This window comes from Dermacentor variabilis, chromosome 4 (genome assembly GCF_050947875.1).
Source record: "Dermacentor variabilis isolate Ectoservices chromosome 4, ASM5094787v1, whole genome shotgun sequence".
Taxonomy (NCBI): domain Eukaryota; kingdom Metazoa; phylum Arthropoda; class Arachnida; order Ixodida; family Ixodidae; genus Dermacentor; species Dermacentor variabilis.
The window spans coordinates 191,275,442-191,299,678 of record NC_134571.1 but is presented as its reverse complement, the minus strand read 5'-3'; the positions used below and the strand labels follow the sequence as shown (position 1 = coordinate 191,299,678).

Below are 24,237 nucleotides of genomic sequence, written 5' to 3'. Positions count from 1 at the left end.
CTGCCGCGATCATCAAAACCCGTATACCGCTGATAATTCAAGCATATTTTTAGGCATTTCAGATATACTATTTGGACTTAAACTGACTCTACCGACGTGCCTCGAGCAGACTTTCGAATGCGAGCCAAAAGAAAAGAAATTGCAGCGCTAAAGGAAGAGAAAAAGTCATGAGAAGGTTTGCAGAAGCACGCAGACAATAACAAATAAATAATGTAACATCAACAATTGCTTAGTCCACATACACACTTTCATCAAAAAAAAAGAAGTCGTAGTCTGCGTCCAGTTATTTCTTCTACATTTGCACTTGTATTTGTTTTCGCGGGTTTTCATTTGTACTGTAGATCGCGAGCATGTATTTGCAACTGTGAATGGTCGTCGGTACGCCCATAGGGTTTGCCTAGCCGTGTTCACTGCCGTCTGAGTACGTGCGATGCCGGAACTACGAGACCAGAACCGTTTAGAAATCGTTCTGTATGGAGTTCCCCATCGCGATCAAGAAAACACTTCTCTCGCGGATAAATCAAAAACATTTTTTGGCATGTAGGGCCCTCTGGGCTGTACTTGTCGGCGATAAGGTAGCCTCGCCGCCTACGGGATCATCTGACTGATCTATGTCGAATGCTGGGTTGCGATAGTCGGAACCTCAAATCCCTCTATAAGATTTTCTTTTTTTGAAATGATGAATTTGAAATTCACCCCATCCATTGAACATGTGCAGGCTTCGAGTGACGCCTGTCACCGGCAAAAGATGCCGAGGGCGAGTGGGTCTATACTAATCCAGGTACAACCAAATTAGGAGGCCCACTAAGCTTCAACAAGCCACTCCCTCACAAGAACAGGAATTGACCTCCCTGGTGCAGTATTAGGCCACTACCTCCCAAATCAATCACTCAATTACCCAATGACCCTCAGTCCCCTGCAGCTGTGGAGCACTTGACCAAGGCGGTGGTCAGAGTTGTAACGCAGCAGAGGGTGCTAAGAATCTGTGGGTCCTGACAGGCCATCAATGGAAACTGACGCTAGCAACGTTTAACACCCGAACCCTCTCGAGTGAGGCTAGCTTAGCAGGACTCTTTGAGGAACTATCATACATTGTTTGGGATATCATCGGCCTTAGTGAGATTAGAACTGGTGAGGCTTATATAATGCTGAATAACGGACATGTCTTCTGCTATAGAGGTCCCCCAGATATGAAGCCTTACGGGATCCCTAATCCATAAGGACATAGCGGGCAATATTGACGAATTCTACAGCATTAATGAGAGGGTAGCTGTAGTCGTAATCCAACTTAAGAGGTGTATATTAGAAGTAGTACAAGCCTATGCTCCAACATCCTGTCACGATGATGAGGAAGTAGACCAGTTTTATGAAGACGTTGAATTAGCGATGACAAGAGTGCAAACTCGGTATGGTGTAGTAATGGGCGACTTCAGTGCAAAAGTGGGGGAAAAGCAGTGAACAAGCTGGTGAACAAGCAATTGGCCAATACGGCATCGATTCTAGGGACGCTACAGGAGAGATGCTGGTAGAATTCGCAGAAAGGAATAAGCTGAGAATAATGAACACCTATTTCACGAAGCGCAGAGACAGAAAGTTCACCTGGAAAAGCCCTAATGGTGAAACAAGAAATCAAATTTACTTCATACTATCTGCTGATCCCAATATAGTGCAGGACGAAGTGATAGGTAGGGCAAAGTGCAGTGGTCATAGCATAGTGAGGGCTAGGATTCACCTCAATTTGAAGCGAGAGAGCCAAATTGGTCACTAAGACTTAGGTCAACTTAGAGGCAGTAAGGGTAAAAGCAGACAAATTCAGGTTGGCACTTGCAAACAAATATGCAGCCTTAGAACAGAGAGGTGATGATGACATAGAGCTAATGAATGAAACCTTAACTAGGCCGGCTTCAGAGGCCGCAATAGAAGTGGGAGGCAAGGCACCAAGGCAACCAGCAGGCAAGCTCTCCCAAGTAACAAAGGGCCTAATAAAGAAATGACAAAGAATGAAAGTGTCCAACTCAACAGATAAGATAGAATTCGCGGAACTGTCAAAACTGATCAGCACGGCGAAAATAGGTGATATTCGAATCTACAATATGAGAAAGACTGAAGAAGCCGTAAAGAATGGATTTAACCTGAAATTAGTGAGAAAGAAACTTGGCATAGGACAAACCAAGATATATGCACTGAAAGATAATAAGCGGGGTAACATCATGAGCAATCTCTAAGATATAGTAAAACAAGCAAAAGAATTCTATACTGACCTCTACAATACCAAAAAGAGTCAATATACTTCCATTAGAAACAGTAATGAACAGGACACAGAAACTCCCCCTAATACTAGCGGTGAGGTCAGAAGGGCATTGCAAGACATGAAACGCGCAAAAGCGGCAGGAGAAGATGGAATAACAGTCGATTTAATCAAAGATGGAGCAGACACCGCTTGGAAAACTCGCGGCTTTTTATACGAAGTGTCTATCGACTGCAAGGGTCACGGAAAACTGGAAGAATGCAAACATTATACTAATCCACAAAAAGGGACGCGTTAAAGAATTGCAAAATTACAGGCCCGTTAGCTTACTCCAACTGTCACATAATATATTTACCAAAATTATCTCCAATAGAGCAAGGGCAACACTGGCCTTTAGTCAACCAACGGAACAGGCTGGCTTCAGGAAGAGACACTCTACAATGGATCACATCGATGTCACTAATCAGCTTATCAATAAATCCGCAGAGAACATTAAGCCTCTCTATATGGCTTTCATATATTACGAAAAGGCATTTGATTCAGTAGGGATACCAGCAGTCATAAAGGCATTACGTAATCAAAGAGTACAGAAGGCTTACATGAATACCTTGGAAAATATCTACAGAGGTTTTACAGCTACCTTAATTCTACTCAAGAAAAGCAGGAAGACATATATGAAGAAAGAGGTAAGACAAGGAGACACAATTTCTTCAATGCTATTCACTGCGTGCTTGGATGAAGTATTAAAGTTATTAAACTGGGAAATCTTAGGAGTAAGGAACGACGGCTAATATCTCAGCAACCTTTGATTTGCCGATGACATTGTCCTATTCAGCAACACTGCAGACGAGTTACAGCAAATGATAGAGGACCTTAACAGAGAGAGCGTAAGAGCAGGGTTGAAGACCCATATGTAAAAGACAAAGATAATGATGAATAGCCCGGCAAAGGAACAAGAGTTCAGGATCGCCAGTCAGCCTCTAGAGTCTGTGAAGGAGTACGTTTACCTAGGTAATTTAATCACAGGCAACCGTGAGCATGAGAAGGAAATTCATAGAAGAATAAAAGTATGTTGGATCGCATACGGCAGACATTGTCAGTTCCTGACTGGAAGCTTACCATTATCATTGAAAAGGAAGGTGTACATCAGTGCATTTTACCAGTGGTGACATATGGGGCATAGCCTTGGAGACTGACAAAGAAGCTTGAGAACAAGTTAAGGACCGCGCAAAGATCGATGGAACGAAGAATGCTAGGCATAGCGTTATAAGGAGACAGAAAGAGAGCGGTTTGGAACAGAGAGAAAACTGGTATAGCCGCTATTCTAATTGACATTAGGGGGAAAAAATGGAGCTGGACAGGCCATGTAAAGCGCAGGTTAGATAACTGTTGGACCATTATTGCTACAGAATGAATACCAAGAGATGGGAACCGTAATCGAGGACGGCAGAAGACTAGGTGGAGCGATGAAATTAGGAAATTCGCGGGCGCTAGTTGGAATCAGTTGGCGCAGGACAAGGGTAATTGGAGATCTCATATTTTTGTCTTCCTTTCGCACGACAATATTTTTTTCTCTGTGATACTGAGTGCATACTAGTGCTCGTGTTTAAGATAATAATAACGTGCACGATACGCTCGCTTTATTAGCAAAAAGGGGCATCTCAGTAGGCACATATCGGCACCGAACTGCGGAAGTTATTGCAGCCCATTCCGTAAATGTTACATGTCTAAAATATTTTATTTGTCTGCTCTAGATGCACTTTGCTGATCGCGATGGGTAACTCGATATCGAACGATTTCTAAACGGTTCTGGCCTCGTACTTCCGCAATCACACATGCGCAGGCGGCCGTGAATTCAGCTAGGCAAAATCTATACAGCGGACCCCGACTGGCGCTAAAAATAATATCGTGCACGATGCGCTCGCTTCGAGTCAGTGTAAGTCACTTTCGTATATCTCAAGTGCTTCAAAACATGCTTGAATTATCCGCGCAATAGGGGTTTTGCTAATCGCAGCAGGTGACACGACATAGTACCCTTCAATTGTCCCAACATCGTGGTTTCGGAGTCGCCCGTACGCATGCGGCCATGAACGCGGCCATAACACGGGATTCGCGGCCACGAGAGCTTATTGGTGGCTTGTGCACTTTGCTTTCTAGATACTCGTATCCTGCCGCGTGTTTACCAAGACTGGGCGCCGCGCAAGTTTCTCGCCATCTTCCCTTCACCCCATCGTATCATCGAGCGCCCTGTCTACTGGTACCTCCGTTGCGTGACACCGCGGAACGTGACCCATCCTGTGACGTCATAAACGGAGACAGCGCCGCCTGGAGCAGACTCACCACCAGGGACGCCTATAAAGCCGCCCTCCGGCTTCGCATTTCTGGCATTCGCGGCCACGAGAGCTTATTGGTGGCTTGTGCACTTTGCTTTCTAGATACTCGTATCCTGCCGCGTGTTTACCAAGACTGGGCGCCGCGCAAGTTTCTCGCCATCTTCCCTTCACCCCATCGTATCATCGAGCGCCCTAACTGTCTACTGGTACCTCCGTTGCGTGACACCGCGGAACGGGACCCATCCTGTGACGTCATAAACGGAGACAGCGCCGCCTGGAGCAGACTCACCACCAGGGACGCCTATAAAGCCGCCCTCCGGCTTCGCATTTCTGGCATTCGCGGCCACGAGAGCTTATTGGTGGCTTGTGCACTTTGCTTTCTAGATACTCGTATCCTGCCGCGTGTTTACCAAGACTGGGCGCCGCGCAAGTTTCTCGCCATCTTCCCTTCACCCCATCGTATCATCGAGCGCCCTAACTGTCTACTGGTGCCTCCGTTGCGTGACACCGCGGAACGGGACCCATCCTGTGACGTCATAAACGGAGACAGCGCCGCCTGGAGCAGACTCGCCACCAGGGACGCCTATAAAGCCGCCCTCCGGCTTCGCATTTCTGGGATTCGCGGCCACGAGAGCATATTGGTGACTTGTGCACTTTGCTTTCTATGTAGGCCTTATTACTTATTGATCATTTTTTAGAATATTCCTGTGGCCGCGGATCCCAGTTGCTGGGTTTCAATGGGTGTGGATTTGTGCATGTATCGCGCTCGCATCGGCTCATTTTCTTCCTGTTACGTACATGTGTGTGAACAAGTCTATCCATTTAGTCCAGGGGCGCGACTAGTCCGTGAACTTTGCCCGAGACGCACTTCATTTCTGCTTTCTACATGTCTGACCCTACTTTTGCTTTGTGCGGGAGATGTCGAAGCAAACCCCGGACCAAAGGTTGATGAAGTGCTCGCACTGTTAAAAGAATGTCATGCTGAGACGTCAAACACGCTAAAACAAATCAAACAGGACATAAACAACATCCAGGGCCGTGTTGCTGTGGTAGAGAAAAGTATGTCCGCTGTACTTGATATGAAGAAAAACTTCGACACCTTGTCTTCTTCTGTAGAAGACGTCAAGACAAATATACGCAAAACGAACGATGAACTTACAGGTGTAGTCGAAGACATGAACAGCAGAATGAGAAGGAACAACTTGATTATCAAAGGACTCGCTGAAGAACACGAAGGTTATGCAGAAACAAAAAATAGTTAAGGACTTCTTTAGCGAGCATCTTAAGATACAGTGTGGTGAGATCGAACGTGCACATCGCCTTGGCCGGCCATGTTCTGATCAAGCTCGACCAATTATAGTTAAATTTCTGAACTTTAAATCTAAACTACAAGCATTTCAAAATGCGCATAAACTAAGACATCTCACGGAACCAAAAGTTTGGCTAGACGAAGATTTCTCCCCGAAGGTCCTACATGCACGGAAAAAGCTGCGCGACTTCGCCAAGGCCAATATCAGAGAAAACGAGCGTTATTCTGTAAGAATTGATAAGCTTCACATAAAAAAATTTTGTTTACCGGTATGATTCGGCAACAAATAGCGTGAAAAAAAACTTTTTTCTAGGCACTCGCCCCCCGGGAATTGACAGTCTACCCAAAAGAAAGCCAACCATAACAAAACCAAACCAATCTCCTTGGTCTTGGCAAACTTCCGCAGCATACATAACAATGTAGACGCACTCAAAGCTATAGCACATACCTGCTCAGCTGATATCATCGTGGGTACGGAAACGTGGCTAACCGAAGACGTTGCATCTCACGACATCGCGCTTCCACCATCGTTCGTTTTATTTAGGAAAGATAGGGCTGATTCTCGACGAGGAGGAGGAGTGCTCATTGCGATTAACAAAGGCTTCCATGCATCTCTTACCCCTATCGACTCTCCCTTAGAAATAGTTTGGGTTTCTGCTCAACTTGGTCATATGTTTTGCATCATTGGCGCCTGTTATAGGCCACCAAGTAGCCAACCTGAATTCATTGAACTGTTAAATGACGCTATCGAGCAGATCCTTGTTAGGCACCCGAATTGCCTCCTATTTTTAGCTGCCGACTTTAATTTTCCCGCGATTAACTGGACGACGCTAACTGTTGGCTCCGACAATAACCTACAGGAGAACATTAACTTTCTTCATTTACTTCAATATCACCAGCTCATCCAAATTGTTCACGAGCCCACTCGTGGTAAACACATCCTGGACCTCATCCTAACAACCCATCCTGAGCTCTCAGACATTCACGTCTTGGAAGAAATAAGTGACCACAAAGTTGTGCACTGTTCTCTTCTACTCCCACGGACCGACAAAACAAAAACCAGGAAGCTTATCTACAACTACGCACGTGCGAATGTTGAAAAACTGAACCTGTTGCTGGAAACTTTCAGAAATAGCTTTCAGGCCAATTTTCATAACCGTACGACTAACGAAAATTGGAAGTTGTTTCGTGACAAACTCAAAGAAATTGAAGATTCCTGCGCGCCAAAACTAATAAGTACGCGTACCAACGATCCTTGGTTCACCACAGATGTCAACAGGGCATTAAATAGGAAAAAAAGAGCATTTAGTAAAGCGGTTCGATCAAAGGAAGCTACAGACTGGGAAAACTATAAAAGCATTTCCAAAATAGCTGGAAAACTAATTTCTGAAGCCAAAAACAAATATTTTAATTTTACGCTTCCTAATTTGATAAAAACCAACCCTAAGAAATTCTGGAACACTGTTAATCCTAAAACCGCTAGTACGGTTCCTGTTCTTTTGGACGCCCACGGCAGCACTCTACCTATCGAACAGTGTGCAGAACAATTTAATAGCCACTTCTCACAAGTTTTTACGAACGAATTGCCCATTTACAATCCACTGCTGCATCCTGAGGCCGATATACAGATTCCATTTTCACCCATTCCACGCTTGGCATGGCTCGTGCAATTGAACGCCTACCTCACCACACTAGCCCAGGACCCGATGGTATCAACGCGAAACTCTTAAAGATTACCTGCCAACACACAGCTTTCCTGCTATCTCTCATTTTCCAACAGTAACTCGATACGACATGTGTGCCAGAAGATTGGAGATCCGCTTATGTAATGCCGGTATTTAAATCTGGTGACAGATCCATCCCTAATAATTACAGGCCAATTTCACTAACATCGATATGTTGCAACGTAGTCGAACACATATTATACACTAACATTATGACTCATATTAACCAGAACAACTTGCTTCATAACAACCAACATGGCTTCCGCAAACATTTATCGCGTCAGACGCAGTTATTTGAGTTAATAACGGACCTCCATCAAGCAATCGACTCTTCCTTCTACATTGACTCCATCTTTATTGATTTCTCTAAAGCCTTTGATCGCGTGCCTCATAACCGCCTGATCATAAAGATACGCAACCTGCAGCTGGACCAACGTACTACGCAGTGGATCAACGCATTTCTAACAAACCGCTTTCAGTCAGTTAAGTTAGGGAGCTTCTTATCAAGACGTGCAGGTGTTGCTTCAGGAGTACCCCAGGGTTCGGTGCTGGGTCCACTGCTTTTCTTAATATATATTAATGACATCACGTCGAACATGACATCAACAATAGGCTATTTGCCGACGACTGCGTAATTTACCAAGCAATATCAAGCCCTTGCGACATCATTGCTCTCCAGACTGACCTTGATGAACTAACTCATTGGTGCGCCAGGTGGCAAATGGTTATTAACGCAGACAAAACTAAACATCTCAAGTTTACTTCCGCTGCTAACACAAGTCCTAATGCCTACACAGTTAATAATACTATCATAGAAACTCCAGCGTCGGTAAAATACCTCGGCGTAAATTTTACCTCTAATTTAACCTGGAGCACTCATATAGAACTGATTACTACCAAAGCCTTAAAAGAACTTGGTCTTCTTAAACACCAACTGCACCAAGCCAACCAGTATACAAAAATTCACGCATTCAACATGCTAATCAGGCCTGTGATAGAATACGCGTCAGTGATCTGGAACCCTCATTATACCTATCTTATTAATATGTTAGAATACATACAAAGCAAGGCTGCACGATCATCCTTTCCCGTTACTCTCGGTATCAAAGTGTAACATCACTGAAAATATCGCTCCATCTCCCGCCTCTGGTCATGCGCAGAAAATTCAGCCGTTTATCCTTTTTCCACACTCTCTACCACAATAACACACCATTTGTAAGTTCACATCTTCTCCCGCGGCTGCACACATCGGTTCGTGTAGATCATATGAAGAAGACTAAACCCATTTTCGCTCGAACAGAACGATTCAAATACTCACCTTTGGTCCTAGCTATCGAAAAGTGGAATTCGCTTCCTTCTAGCATTGCGGCTATCGCTGAAACATCATTTCAAACAGCTCTTTGGTCATACTTAGAAAATTCCAACGTTAAATGATGTGCGTCGTTGTTTTTTCCTTTCTTTTCTTTTGCGCGTGCCGGCCGTATCGTTCCGTGAAATGTTAGATGCCATGTTTTGCAACTCCTGAAGGTGATCTTTTTTTCTTGCGGAATTTGCTACATGTGCAATTTTCCAGTTCCTGTCCCTAGCCATTTTTTTTCTTAATTTGTACCTGGCTTCGTAACTCGTTTATTTCTGTCTTCAGCCATTTATAACCAGTGTTGTATATTTATAAGTTTTTTTTATGAATCCCCCCTATGTAATGCCCGCATTGGGCCTTTACGGTATTGAAATAAATAAAATAAATAAATAAAGATATACGGTACATTTTCGGCGAACTTAAATACTTAAATGTAGTGTGGGAAAAAAATAAAATGATAAAAACAAAAACTTTCAGCGCTTACCGGGAATTTACTAGTGGCGTATTGACGGGGGTACCTCAAATAGCTCACGGTCTCGGCCACCTGACTCACGCATCGGAGAAGTCATTCCTAACGAGGTGGAACTGATACTGAATCGCCGCCCAAGACTGAGGCGCGAAATGGGAGAAGGATGCCTTGGAGGAGACTTCCGCTCAAAGGACATATGCTCAGAGTGGGAAGACGGGCCGCTAACAATGGCGCTGAGCCGCGCGTAAGAAAGGCGTCCTTGGAAGGCGGCCTTGCCCTGCGGTTGGAAAGCGTTTATATTTTTTTTCTCACAAAGAAACTAAAGCTGCTGGCGTGGGCGATTCAGCAGCCTTAAGAGCACCGCGACGCAAACGAAGCATATAAAACACGATGAAAGTACACCTCCCAAGCTTTGGTCTTTCTAATGGAACCTGTTGCCACTATATTCCCAGTTCACACTTCATTCATAAAAGCGTTGGTAACATTCATGCACACTGATGCTGCAGCAAAGGGAGCATAAGAGTCCCGAATCTTCAGAAATTCGACGTACCTCATCAAGCGTCTCGTGGGAGAGCGCGTAGTGCAGGTCGTTCAGTGCCAAACCCCACGTGGAAAGGCGTCTATCCAGCAGGCGCCACGCTTTGTCCCAAAACACGAACTTGGCGAGAGTCCACAGTTTGCGCAGGACAGTACGAAAACGGCTGAAGACTGACACTTCGGTAAAGACGTTGTTGAGGAAGGGGTTGTAGCGTCGATAGTAAGGGTAGAGGAGCTGCGAGAAAAGACGCATAGTAGTAGTGAAAGCACCGTACTAATATTACAGTAACTGCTCAAAGTTTATGGAATTAATATTTAATGTAGCGCACAAGCTAAATTACGCGGACGGAAGACGAAGTAGGCAGCATTTGTCGTCGCTTTCGTGTCGTTTAAGAAAATTAGCGCTCTATGGTGTAGTAATAGGAACAAACTAGCTGAGACGAAACCGCTGGTGAATAATGTAGAAATGAGCTTTCTTTTTTTTTAACAGCGGTGGCTTGACCTAACTTCAAGCCCTTTCAGAGCTCTTTGTGCTTTCTCTGCTTTTAAGTCCTTAAAGGGGTACTAGAGACAATAATAGGTTGAGCTACACTTGAAAACTTCCGTTATACAATAATAAAACAATACATTTACCGTAAAATGAGGCTTGGTTAGCGAGAAAAGAAGCAATGACGAAAGACGGGTAGCGAAGCCATGTTGAAGCTCCCTGACCTACGTGATGTGGCATAATGCGTTGCTGGAGCATCGTTATTTTCCTGTAATCATTGACTACATTGTATTTGTAAAGGGTGAAAGACTTCACTGCAAGTCACAACGTTTTGGGAGTCACAACGCTCCAAATAACACAAAGAAACAACAACCTCGAAATGCATGACTTCACACGGACGCAGCGACGCTAGGGTTGTGGCGCGAAATTCAAGAATATAAATATACTGTAGAAGGATCGACATTTGGGCGAGTTGGTACTGGTTGAACATCTCGAAGGGGCAGTGCTGTCCTGTATGCTCCTGCCTTCTGCCTTCGTCGTCTCTCGGGGCCCCTTCAAGGTGTTCAAGAATAGAAGATTGGAGCTCATTTTCTCCTTTAAAAATGAACCTATTACCACGAAATTGAGTGATATAGAGGTTCGGATTTCTTTTTTACCAGTTCAGCTTATTTGCAGTTTCTCGCTTAAAATCCCTTGAAATCCTTCCTGGTACAAGGACAGAGCCTGTAGTTTGCGAACGAAGCCTCTGAGGACGACGAACTGCAATTTGCATAGTGCGGATTCACTCCCGCCAGTCTGACGCTTTTACTGGCAATACCGATCCGGATTAAAGAAAAGGATGTAAGATTACCGCTGGCCGTGCCCGAACCTGGCTAAAACGCTGATCGCTAAGCTTAGCATTACAGCGGCACTGACCAAGTAATCTGTACAGCGGGGGAAACATGCGAGGCAGATCAGGTGCCAAGGCTAAAGGAAGCTGGGTACCTGAAGCGCATGTTAGCGGTCAAGTCCAAGCAGCTTCAAAAAACACGAAAGCTGAAAGAGGCGAGAATCAACACGAGGCAGTGGATTCCAGAGGCAACATGAAGTCAGTCGTAGGGCATTCCCGTCGCATGAATAAGGTGGCGGAAAATGTGGAACGGATGTAGTTATTTCGTAAGAAACAAGTTTGGCCTCTTGTGCGCCGACGTCGATAGACGCCTTAAGGACACGGCATTAGGCGAAGACGTTGCCCGACGAGATGCACCACCAAGTATGTATCATGCGCATCCATCGTGGTGTAAGAGATCGGCCTCATCTGTGGAGGTGTACACCTCACCTAGAATAGAAATGTATATGACCGAATGGTGTTCGAAGTTCTTGCAGGTTACACTTAGCAAATCATTGTCACTTGGCAAGTTTGCATCATTGCATGGCACTTTATCAAGCGTTGCTTATTAAAAGCACAAATGGAGCATCAGAAGCAAACAAGCAGTTTTTTCGCATCTACAAGGGCTCTCCAGCGTGCGCGAGTGGTTGCCGTATAGCTGGTAAAACAAAATGACGTAGCCAAGCGACTGGATGATGATGATGATGTTTGAGGTTTAATGGCGCAAGGGCCAGGTATGGCCAGAGAGCGCCATGCTAGTGGTAATGAATATGTCGGTGTGATGGGCTCTGCGAATTAAATGTGACCTGGCTGTAAAGGGGCCTAAAAGAGTGTGTAAATTGCATAAAAATTACAGGTAATAAAACTATGGCAATAAGTAATGACATGTACTATGATCACTGAAATGCATTAAAAAGAATGCTGCATTATATAAAATATGCGAGATGCTAAAATTGTCTAAGAGCACTACAGCCTCGCCAGAGCCCTTGAAACGCAAGGGCCGAGAGGCATGTGCTATGCGAAATAGCTTTCACAGCGGCATCCTCTGGAGAGAGGGGACGCTATGAACGTATAGGGCTAATTACATGTAACACAACATCTTTCAGGAAGTCTAGAACTGAGTTAGTGTCAAAGAGCGGTTCTGGGCCGAGTAACATTACAGGATGAAGGGGAATGTGCTGCCGGTATGCTAACGGAAAATGTTTCTTTCTGTCAGATTCGGCTTTCCGACACTCCAGGAGGACATGGAGGACGGTCAGCCTCTCCCCGCATCTCCCACAGGGTGGGGGCTCATTTCCAGTGAGTAAAAAATTGTGGGTGCCAAATGTGTGTCCTATTTTTAGACGGCACAATAGGACATCTGTTCGGCGTGATTTTGTTGCAGAAGGCCAGAACCCTAATTGTGGCTTTAATATGTGCAATTTATTATTTGTTTCCATGTCCCACGAGCGTTGCCAGTAGTTTCGCAGTTTTCTGCCCAAGTAGGGCCTCAGATCTGTGACAGGGACTGCTGCGGTAGGATTTACAGAATACGATGCAATTGATGCGGCCATCTGGTCCGCCAGAACATTGCCTTCGATGCCCCTATGACCCGGCACCCAGCATATGATGATATGCTGGTTACATATATACGTTTTACACAGGACGGAATAGAGTTCATTAATTACCGGATTTTTGTGGTTACAGAATGACATCAAGGCCTTCACAACACTTAGGGAGTCCATATATATAACTGATTTCTCGAGTTTTGATTTCTTTATATACTTTACAGCCGACAACAGTGCGTAGGCCTCAGTCGTAAAGATGCCTGTTTCCGGATGCAGTACATCGGATTCCGAGAAGGATGGGCCGACGGCTGCATAGGACACCCCCTCGCGTGACTTTGATGCGTTTGTGTAGAACTCCGTGCAGGAGTGTTTGTATTGGAGTTCCCGGGAATGCATTTGTATTTCAATCTCTGGAGCGTGTTTTGTAACTTGCATGAAAGATATATCGCATTGTATCATCTGCCACTCCCAAGGAGGTAGCAGCTTAGCTGGAGGCATTAGGCGATGTTTGAAGATTGGGACATACATTTCAACACTAAGCTCCCTCACACGCATCGAGAAAGGTTGTCTTACGGAGGGACGATCCCGAAAGAGTGTAGAATTTGTCATATCATTAGCGGTATTAAAACACGGATGTTGGGGATTAGAGTGCACTTTCAGAAAATATGTTTGGCTGATGTATGTTCTCTGCAGATGAAGTGACCACTCATTTGATTCTACGTATAAACTTTCAATGGGACTTGTTCTGAAAGGGCCCGTGGCTAAGCGGATTCCTAGATGGTGCACCGGATCTAGCATCTTTAGCGCACTCGGGGCGGCAGAATGATAGATCACGGCACCATAATCTAGTCGTGACCGAATCAGGCTCTTATAGAGATTCATTAAGCACGTCCTGTCACTACCCCACGTAGTCTGCGATAGAAGTTTAATTAGGTTCATTGTTTTCAGACATTTTTCTTTAAGATGTTTAATGTGTGGGATGAAAGTGAGTCTATTGCCAAGTATAACACCTAGAAATTTGTGTTCTTTGTTTACAGGTATCTGTTGTCCACACAGTTCTAGGAACTCTTCTGAGGATTGATTTTAAAGCCATTTTTCTCTGCCCACTGTGACACCTTGTTCAAACCATGCTGTACCTGTCTCTCGCAGACTGTGAGGTTCCAGGATTTGAAACCTATTTGTATATCGTCTACGTAGACGGAATAGAAAATAGCTGGTGGTAAAGATGCACGAAGCGTGTTCATCTTTACGACAAAGAGCATGCAGCTGAGTGCGCCACCCTGGGGTACCCCAGTTTCCTGTATAAATGTACGCGACAGTGCAGGACCTATTTTCACTCGAAATGTACGGTTCTCTAGGTAGCTCTCTATAGTATTTAACATATTGCCGCGGATACCTAGCGCGGAAAGATCGCGCAGGATTCCGTACCGCCAGGTAGTGTCGTACGCTTTTTCCATATCCAGAAATACAGATAAGAAAGATTGCTTGTGCCCGAAGGCATCCCGAATGCTCGCTTCGATGCGCACAAGATGGTCAGTTGTAGATCGCCCTTCCCGAAAACCACATTGAAATGGGTCAAGCATTTTACTGGACTCTAGGAGATGCACGAGACGGCGATTGATCATTTTTTTCAAATACCTTACAAAGGCAACTTGTCAGGGCTATCGGGCGGTAACTTGCCACTGAGGAAGGATCTTTGCCTTGTTTCAAAACCGGGATCACAATGGCTTCTTTCCATGCAGTCGGGAGGTATCCCGCAGCCCAAATCGTGTTGAAAATTGTGACTAGTGTAACTTGGGTGTCTTTATGTAAGTTTTTATCATTTCATAGATGATTCTGTCAGATCCCGATGCAGAGCTCTTGCATGCGCTCAAGGCAGCTCTCAACTCGGCAATGCTAAAAGGACAGTTGTATGGTTCATTCTGTTGACATTTTCTCATGAGTGGCTTACATTCTTCTATTTCTTTATATTTCAGAAAGGATTGCGAGTAATGGTTGGCACTTGACACGCTCTCAAAGTGCTCCCCAAGTGAGTCCGCCTGAGCGTGTAGGGTATCGCCTTCTGTGTTTACCAAAGGGAGTGCATATGCTTGTCGCCCTCTTATCCTATTGACCCTGTTGCAGACTTTGGCCTCATCTCTGAACGAGTTAATACTTGATAGAAACTTCTGCCAACTTTCTCGTCTGGCCTGTCGGCGGGTTCGCCTGCCTTCGGATTTTGCTTTTTTAATGTTGCTAACATTCTCCGCAGTGGGAGAAGCGCGTAGCAACCCCCACGCCCTGTTCTGTTTTTTACGAGCGATCCTACAATCGTCGTTCCACCACGGGACACGCCGTTTGCAGGCCAAGCCTTTTACTTCTGATATGCATTTATATGCGACATCTATTATGAAGGCTGTAAAGAACTCGACTGCAGCATCAATTCCTAACGAAGACAGGTCAGCCCAGGAGATACTAGTAAGAGATCGAAATTTCTCCCAATCAGCTGTCTCAATCTTCTACCTAGGAGCGTGTGGTGGATATTCGTTGTCTTTATGTGATCTTAGCAGTATAGGGAAGTGGTCGCTGCCGTAAGGGTTGTCGGTAACTTCCCATTCAAATTCAGGCAGTACAGACGGGGAGACTATGCTAAGATCTATGGAAGAATAGGTTCTGTTTGCAAGAGAGTAATATGTGTGTTGCTTCTTATTCAACAGACACGCACCCGAAGAAAAAAGGAACTGTTCGAGAAGACGTCCTCGCGCATCTATACGAGGGTCGCCCCACAGGGAGTTATGTGCATTGAAGTCGCCAAGAACAACATACGGTTCTGGCAATTCATCTATAAAGGTCTGAAATTCATGTTTGCTTAGATTATAATGTGGGGGAATATAAAGCGAGCAAATAGTGATAAGTTTGTTTAGCAGAATAACTCGAACCGCCACTGCCTCGAGGGCCGTTCGTAGCTGTACACGTTGACAGGCTATGCTTTTTTGAATTAGAATTGCAACACCGCCCGATGATGCGACAGCGTCATCGCGATCTTTGCGAAAAGTAACATACTGTCGAAGAAAGTTTGTGTATTTTGATTTCAAGTGTGTTTCCTGTAAACACAGCACTTTTGGATTGTGTTTATGGATGAGTTCTTGAACATCATCAAGATGCCTAAGTAGACCTCTGACATTCCATTGAATGATTTGTGTATCCATGTTTTAAATTAAATTGGTGCTGTGTTTGCGGAAACGGAAGGGATGTCTTAGATTACAGAGCCCTTTCGAGGCCCTGTAACCGGGGTTTTGCTCTTTTTGAACCGTTCGAGTGAACCTCGCCGCTCCTTAGGCGCCTGGTGCGCCTTGAGGATAGGTGTAGTGTCCATTGCCTCTTGTGAGGCGCCGGACACGCGCTCTTGAGAGCGAGAAGTTTTCCGAGAGAGTCTCACATCGCAAGGCGAGACCCCTGCGCCCACGAGCCCGGAGGTCGATGGGGCTCCCTGGGGGATTTGGCTGCGCCGGCCGTTGCCAGCGCTGGAAGGGACCTGGGAGGTTGAGGCAGCCTCGGCTGCGCCCACCTTCGGGTTCGACGGTCCCTTCTCCTCGGTTGACGGAGCAGCGCTAGCTGCAACCGCCGCGGGGGCAGATGGCACCTTATATCCTGGGCCAAAAACTTCGGTAAGAGACTTAGACACAAGGAACGGGGAGATTGTTCGTACTTGTTTAGCTGGTTTTTCTGCGTGGATGACATGAAAACGAGGAAAATTGTGGACTTGGCGTCCGAAAAATGTAAAGACCTCTGCGGTGCGCCCTCGTTTCTGGGGGCGATCAGGGATTTTAGGAAAAGCGTTTTCCATAAGTACAGTTGGGTTTTCGGCCGCGATGCCGACCACTCACCATGGAGCCCAACAGGGGGACGTGACAGGAGCTCCTGCTATAGAAACCCTGCCAACGCCAGCCGTACATCGCTGCTTAACGAAATACAGCATAACCAAGGCTGGCCAGCTACACAAGGTTAACCCTTGCCGCCGGGAAACTAGGAAGTGAGGAGAAGTGATGAGAAGACAGGAAAGATGAAAAAGACGAGAGAGAAAGACGAAGATTGGAGAGGAGGACAGGAAAAGGCGACTGCCGATTTCCCCCGGGTGGGTCAGTCCGGGGGTGCCGTCTACGTGAAGCAGAGGCCAAAGAGGTGTGTTGCCTCCGCCGAGGGGCCTTAAAGGTCCGAACACCCGGCATCGGCTCAACCTCCAGGATCCCCCTTTCCCCGGACACGGCTAAGCCGCGCACGGCTACACGCGGGAGGGTCCAACCATCGTGTGCTCGGGTCCGTGGTGTCGCAACACACCAAACGCCTGCTACGCAGACGCCCCTGCGGGGGCCAAGCGACTGGAAGTTTGTAGCTTATTCCTATACCGAAAATAGACAAAGCATGTATAATTACTTCCGATGAACCAATTTCCCGGCTGTGCTTATGCGCGAACATGTGAGAACATATATATATATATATATATATATATATATATATATATATATATATATATATATATATATATATATATATGTGTGTGTGTGTGTGTGTGTGTGTGTGTGTGTGTGTGTGTGTGTGTGTGTGTGTGTGTGTGTGTGTGTGTATTCACGCACCTAACCCTTTTTTCTTTAAATTTCATTGTCGACCGGCAACACGGCCTTCGCAAAGGGTTTGCAACTACTACAGAATTACTGGAAACTGTTCAAGATACTGTAACGATGTTGATAAACGCGAAGAAAGGGGGTTAACCGAGGAGCCCGATTTTTATTAGTCATATCATAAGAAGCCAACAAACACTGACACCAAGGACAACATAGCGGAAATTACTTGTGCTTAATAAATTAAATAAAGAAACGATAAATAATGCAAATTAAAGTGGTTGAAGAAACAACTTGCCGCAGGTGAGAACCGAACCCACAACCTTCGCATTTCGCGTGCGATGCTCTACCAATTGAGCTACCGCGGCGTCGTTTTCCCATCCACTTTCTTGGGTATTGATGTGTCTTAGTAGAACCCTGGGAGTGTTAGCCAGCGCCACCACTCACGCCGCGGTAGCTCAATTGGTAGAGCATCGCACGCGAAATGCGAAAGTTGTGGGTCCGGTTCCCACCTGCGGCAAGTTGTTTTTTCATCCACTTTAATTTCCATTAATTTATCGTTTCTTTATTTCATTTATTAAGCACAAGTAATTTCCCCTATGTTGTTCTTGGTGTCAGTGTTTGTTGGCTTCTTATGATGTAATGATGTTGAGGCGCACAAATTAATAAAACAACGATATTTATTAAGGGCACATCAGTGCTCAGAACGATAGCCTCCTAGATAACTTCTGCGCCTATCGAATGACCGCAAAACCGTCGTAGTCTGTGGAAGCATCCGCTTACATAGGTTAGGTTGAAAATCAACATATTGAGGATAGCGAAAACCCTCACCAGGCGCTAAGCGATCATGTAACTGAATTGCAGCGGAGTAGCGGCAGCAGACGACCAAAGTTGTTTGCAATCTTCACATAATGCTTTTGAGCGGCGGTCGTGCGCGGTTCAAATAGTGCACCTGCGTGACTGTGATGCCCAAATATGGGGACAACGGTTCGTGTACTCAAAGGTTTTAACGGTTCTCTTAGGCGGAGCCTCCGAGAATCGAATTGAGGACAAAGCCGTTGGTGTCGAACACACACACAAAGACTTTTAATCAAAGTAGGAGCGTAAAATAAATTATAGAAAGAAATAGAAAGAATAAAATAAACACTCAAATAGACATCACGGCGGTAAGACACATTTGGGGCTAGTGTGAAGCTAACTAACTAGTGCGCGAGTCCGGGCTTGCCACGACGGCAGGGACGCATAACAGTCTCGATGCGGAGACGCGGCGACAAGTTGGCGCCGGTCTCACCAAAGGTCGTGGTGTAAGTTGACTGACCGGGCGACCGGAACGCGCCAGCTCTGGCTTGGGGAGGTAAAGCAGGCGGTTTGGTGGCACGAGCAGACGGGGGCGGCGTTCTGGCCGAACAGCTGGGTGTAGAGCTCGGGCCCGTAGCCCGACTGCTCTTGTCCTGCCCACGGGCACAGAAGCTCGAACGCCGGCCTCGGGCAGCAGGCGGCACGACAGACGGGGGCGGCGTTCTGGCCGGGCAGCTGGCGTAGAACTCGGGCCTGTAGCCCGACTGTTCTCGTCCTGCCCACGGGCGCAGAAGCTCACCGGCCTTCAGGAGCTGACGGCACGCTCGGGTAGACGGGCGACGCACAGGAACGGGCTGGCAGGAGGCCCCGGTCGGGTGAAGTCCTGGTCGCTCGGGTCCGGAACCCGACGGCCCGTCTTCAACTCCCGGTGGTTGCCCTCCTCCTGGTGTCGCTTCCTGGAACTCTCCCGGTGTCTCCCTTGCGTCTCCCTCCGTTTCCCCCTTCTGCCAGCTCACCACGCTTTTTTTTCTCTCTGGCTGATTAGGCATTCTCCGATTGACTGCCTGACGCCCCGTGGTCTTTCCTAATTGGTTTGCTTTTCTTCTTTTAATTGTTTTTCTTGCGCCGAGCGTTCACGTGCCGGACGCTCTTCGGCTTTGTCGTTTTTCACCTTCCAGCACGGAATTTGCCTCGGCGCGCGCACTCCTTGTCGTCGGCTCCTGACCGTCCTGATCACCGCACCATGTCGCGCACTACACATCACAGTGACCTAGCTGGCAACCCCAATGTAAGTGGCGCCCTGCAGCAAAAGTTCCTGCAGCGGTTGCTTTTTATTGCTTCTCTAATAATTCGGCAAGCAGAACTATTCTGCTGCTCTTTTTTTTTTATGCCCATGCTTCTTTTGTCAACAGACAGCACCAAACACGTTAAATTGTGCTCCAGACAACGATATGTAAGTAGCGCCACTGACATAGTTCCAACGACGGCCGCTTCCCATTGCTTCGCTGATCATCCGGCAGGCACCGAAGTTATCTAGGAAGCTATGCCACAACTCAGTCGGTACTTTCGTGAAAACTTCCCATCGGTTCGCCGATCATCCGGCAGGCACCGAAGTTATCTAGGAAGCTATGCCACAACTCAGACGCACTGTCGTGAAAACTTCCCATTGGTTCACCGATCATCACAGGCACCGACGTTATCTAGGAAGATATGCCACAACTGAGTCGCTACTGTCGTGAATAGTTCCCATTGGTTCGCAAATCATCAGGCAGGCACCGAAATTATCTAGGAAGCTATACCACAGCTCAGTGGCTACTGTCGTGCAAACTTTCCATTGGTTGGCTGATCATAAGGCAGGCACTGAAGTTATCTATGGAGCTATGCCATAACTCAATCGCTACTGTCGTGAAAACGCCCGTCAGTCGCGTTCGAAACGGGCATCCCCCCCCCCAACTGCCTTCTATTTTCTCCTCGCGTGATCACTCGTGCGCGTAGCGCATGCGAGCCGGGTCCAACCAGCTACTCGTGCCACAATGATCGCTGTCTGTTGTTACTGAATTACTCCACGGTACGGCGCGCACAGTGTCCAATACGAACAACGATGGGCGTGGTATAGTATTGGGGCGAGTACTTACGGAATCGCCATCTGTCGGAATCGCCTCCCTTGCGTATTGTGAGGGATAATGCGACGCGCTCCTCATAGGTTTGGCTTGAGACGCTCAACTAAAACAACACGCAGATGTCCACCTGGAGATTTCTGTAAGTACTCTCATAACAAGGGAACGTTTTTACTCTCAAAATAATAACCTTGGGCAAACTGAAAGTACCGAATCGTTTACAGACACTATCTTTTCACTGAATATGTACAGTGAACGCCATTGCGCGCGGTCGGCGCGATCGAGTCTCCCGAACCGGCTTCTTGCGTGAAAGGTATGCAAACACCGAGAGAAAACTATGTGAAATACATTCTAACTTAGTCGAGCATAACAGAGTGAAGCCTCACTGCAGCGATCACACGGGTTCGCACCGACCGAGTGCGCGAATGTTTCGCTTTCGCTGCTAGCGCATTTTCGCACCATGCCTAGAGCTTTAGGCAACAGTATATGAGCATTTGACAATACGCTAGCAACCATTGTTGCGTGGACGCTATCAGACCTGTTCAAAAATAATTTCGTTATAGAGACTCCGACGCCTACGGCGACAGGGGTGTGCCGTCGGGACACTTCAGTCTTATTTTTTCTACATTGCTGGACGTTGCAATATTATTCCTCAAGTTGCATCGCAGTGTATGTTTATCGGTCTTCGCAGCCTGCTATTGCCCGCTGCTTCTTTTTCGTAATCCAGTACGTTTATTTCATACATGACCATGTGCCATGCCTTCTTTTCAATGCGCTTCTTACCGCTCCGTTTCCATTCCAGTGAACTTGAGAGAATCTAGCATCAACAAGTTCATAGACCAAATAAAGCGTCATGACATTAGCCAGGCAGCGGGTGCGGGCGAGCGTAACACTGCGGATTTTCGGCTACTCACCGAACATCGCAGCCGCGACGCCGAAGCAGAATCTTCCTCGCGTCTGCGCTTGCTGCATACCCGAGTTGTAGCCGATGGCTATTGCCAGTTCTAAGTTTCGCGGATCTTCTTGTCCTGCGGCTACGTGGGAATAAGGCTGACACCAGGCTCCATTTGCCTACGTCTGGCACTGCGGCACCGAGCAGTAGCCTACCATGCTGCACGCCTCCAAAAGCAGCCATCATCTATTATACTGCTTTCAAATTCTGTCAAGCAGATACCCAAGGCGGGCAAACACCACCACTTAATCAGAACCGCAGCGCAGGGCGAATATTCAGCTTTGGTTTTCAGTTCGCGTCGGCATTTCCGAAGCAGCCGACGGGACCACTGTGTCCACGTGATCCCCCATGCCACGTAACGCCGACGGTGGCACCAGCTTTTCCTGTGGTGGAGCTCGCCCCCAATACTTGAATGTGACCAAGTGTTCGGGGCATTATCCCTCTGCTTAACAGATCGGCCCGATGCGCGAGATAAAGTAAGGGTTCCTGAGGCGTTCTTTTTCATTTCCTTTTTCATGGCCTCTCGTGGCACAGTTTCATGCGGACGACATATACAACTTCCGTGGAGTTGCGGCATCTTGTGCTCTCGTGTCCAGCGGATTTCACTTCGCAATGACGTCAATTATACGACGGAGTATTTCGTAAGGGCCGGGCAATCGGCAGAGAAGCTTTTCAGACACTCCATGGCGTCACACTGGGGTCATATCCAGACTTTGTCACCGGGCTAATAATGAGCTTCACTACGTCACTGATTGTACCGGCTGGAGTCGGTCCATTGTTGACAACTTATTTGGTATCTTGCCGTCTGTCGTGCTTCCTCGGCTCGTTGCACGAATTCATCCAGGTCACGTCATCTAGATCATCTAGATTTTCTTTGTCTAACGGCAACATAACATCCATAGGTGCGGTTACTGTTCGGCCGAATACAAGTTCAAACGGTGCGACTCGTGTTGTTTCTTGAACGGCCGTATTATATTGTCGCAGGTCACGATGCACAGGGGCTTTATTGCGGCAAGTCGCAGTACAGCGTTGTACTCGAAACGGACGTGCAGGATGTTGTTGTTGTTGTTGCCCTGAGTGGCCGTGGCACATACCCACAGTGGGGGATTGGCCAAGAATCGGGCGGTTTAATTAGGTGCCTAAATAATAATGATAACAAGGGAGTTAACAATTTGGGCGTGTGAGTTTAAAAGTAAACGTTTTGTGTTTGGAGAAAAAGGAAATAATCAGATGAAAACCGGGTATAAGATAATAATAATATTAACAATAATAGTTAATCAACGATAAGAAATAAAAGAAAGCTATGGTTGGGAGGGAGAACGATCAATCTAACATGGAAATCGCTTGGTTTCAATTAGGTAATATTGGATCGCCAAGCAAACATTTCTGTTGCTGAACCCAACAATGGAGGCTCCAAAAGATAGGATCACAGGCACTGATAAAGTTAGACCAATAGAGCGAAGCGGGATTTCGAGTAGTCGTTTTCTTATAATAGAAAAACGTCTGCAAGACAACAAGAAATGGTCGATTGTCTCCGCTTCGCCACAGAATGAGCATAATGGTGAGGGGACCAGACCAGACCTGTGGAGGTAGAAGTTCAATGCAGGTATACGGCAGCGCAGCTTTGTGATGGACACTTCAATTTTCCGTGTTCGGCAAAAATCTCTGTTCCAAGGGTGCAGGAGATGTCCGTAATCCACAGAGTTAGTAATTGCGGAGCCTGATACTGACTGTATAATGATACTCCTGCGAAATCTAGCTGCAGTAACATAAGCAGTCAAAGGGCAGCAAGGAAGAATCGGGCCACTTATTGATGCCTTGGCTAGAGAGTCTGCAATTTCATTAATGATTAGTCCTTTATGGCCAGGCACCCAAATCAAACGCACGCTTCTCAAGTAACCAGGTACCAATGATTGAAATGTCCTCATTACGCGAGAATCACTAGAAGCAGTAAGGGATGAGCACAATGATAAAGAATCAGTGACTATCACGGCTGACGTAAATGATGGTCCTAATTTGCGTAATGCCAGCACCACGGCCATGAATTCGGCTAAAAAAATCGGTATGAAATCTGGCAGCCGAAGAGAAAATGTCCAATCGAGAATCGGGGAAAATATTCCTACACCTGACTTTTCTTCACATTGTGAAGCATCTGTAGCAATTACAACGTTTGTTTGAAGGTTTTTCAGGTGATCTTGTAATATACCGTCTAGAATACGGTGTGGAAGTAATTTTGCATTATTAGGAAAGATGTCATCAAATTGAATATCCGTGGCAACAGCTCTGTCGGTAATAGGAAGAACATCGCATATGCGCACGCCCAAACAGTCAAGTAATTTTTGCACGAATATAATTTGCGGATTATGTAGTCGCGGCCAGATGACACCGAAAAACAACGCAGGTTGTGAAAGAAAGATTATCTGGGGATGACGCAGTGGTGATTCGTAAATCCTTAAGAGCGTCTGCACCGTCAAAAACCGGAACCCGCCCGAAAGTGGCGGGACACGGGATTCTAGATAAAGAATAGAATTTGCAACAAATTTAGGAAGACCTAAACACAGACGCAACGCTTCTCTTTCTAAGAGGATTAGAGGACGGGACATGTAGGCTGGAGCTCCAGAGAAGAGCACGCAACCAAATTCTAATACAGGGCGAACGTACATACGATATATCATTAGGAGTGTATCTCTTCTCAATCCTATTCGACGACTGCTCAGCCTACGCAATATGCCAATTGCACGGGTACCTTTCCCAGTCAAATGATCTATATGTGAGCGCCAGTTGAGAGAGGCGTTATAAATAATTCCGAGGTATTTAGGATGCAGGCCAGCACAAAAGAACGTCTTTGTCTTCTCTTTATCGTGCTCGTACTCTCGAGCGGCCCGGTCGTCGT

General features: G+C 46.5%; 1 protein-coding gene across 2 annotated transcripts in view; it reads right to left on the bottom strand.

Moving 5' to 3' along the window:
• Nucleotides 1-24,237, bottom strand: part of LOC142578115 (uncharacterized) — a 104,342-nt gene that overhangs the window by 41,467 nt on the left and 38,638 nt on the right. Inside the window, exon 3 of one of the 2 annotated variants that reach the window (XM_075687525.1) lies at nucleotides 9,991-10,212. The exons of the other annotated variant lie outside the window; for it this stretch is intronic. Within the exon in view, the coding sequence (XP_075543640.1) occupies nucleotides 9,991-10,212 (222 nt within the window). The remainder of the gene's footprint in view (nucleotides 1-9,990; nucleotides 10,213-24,237) is intronic. 2 annotated transcript variants of the gene reach the window in all.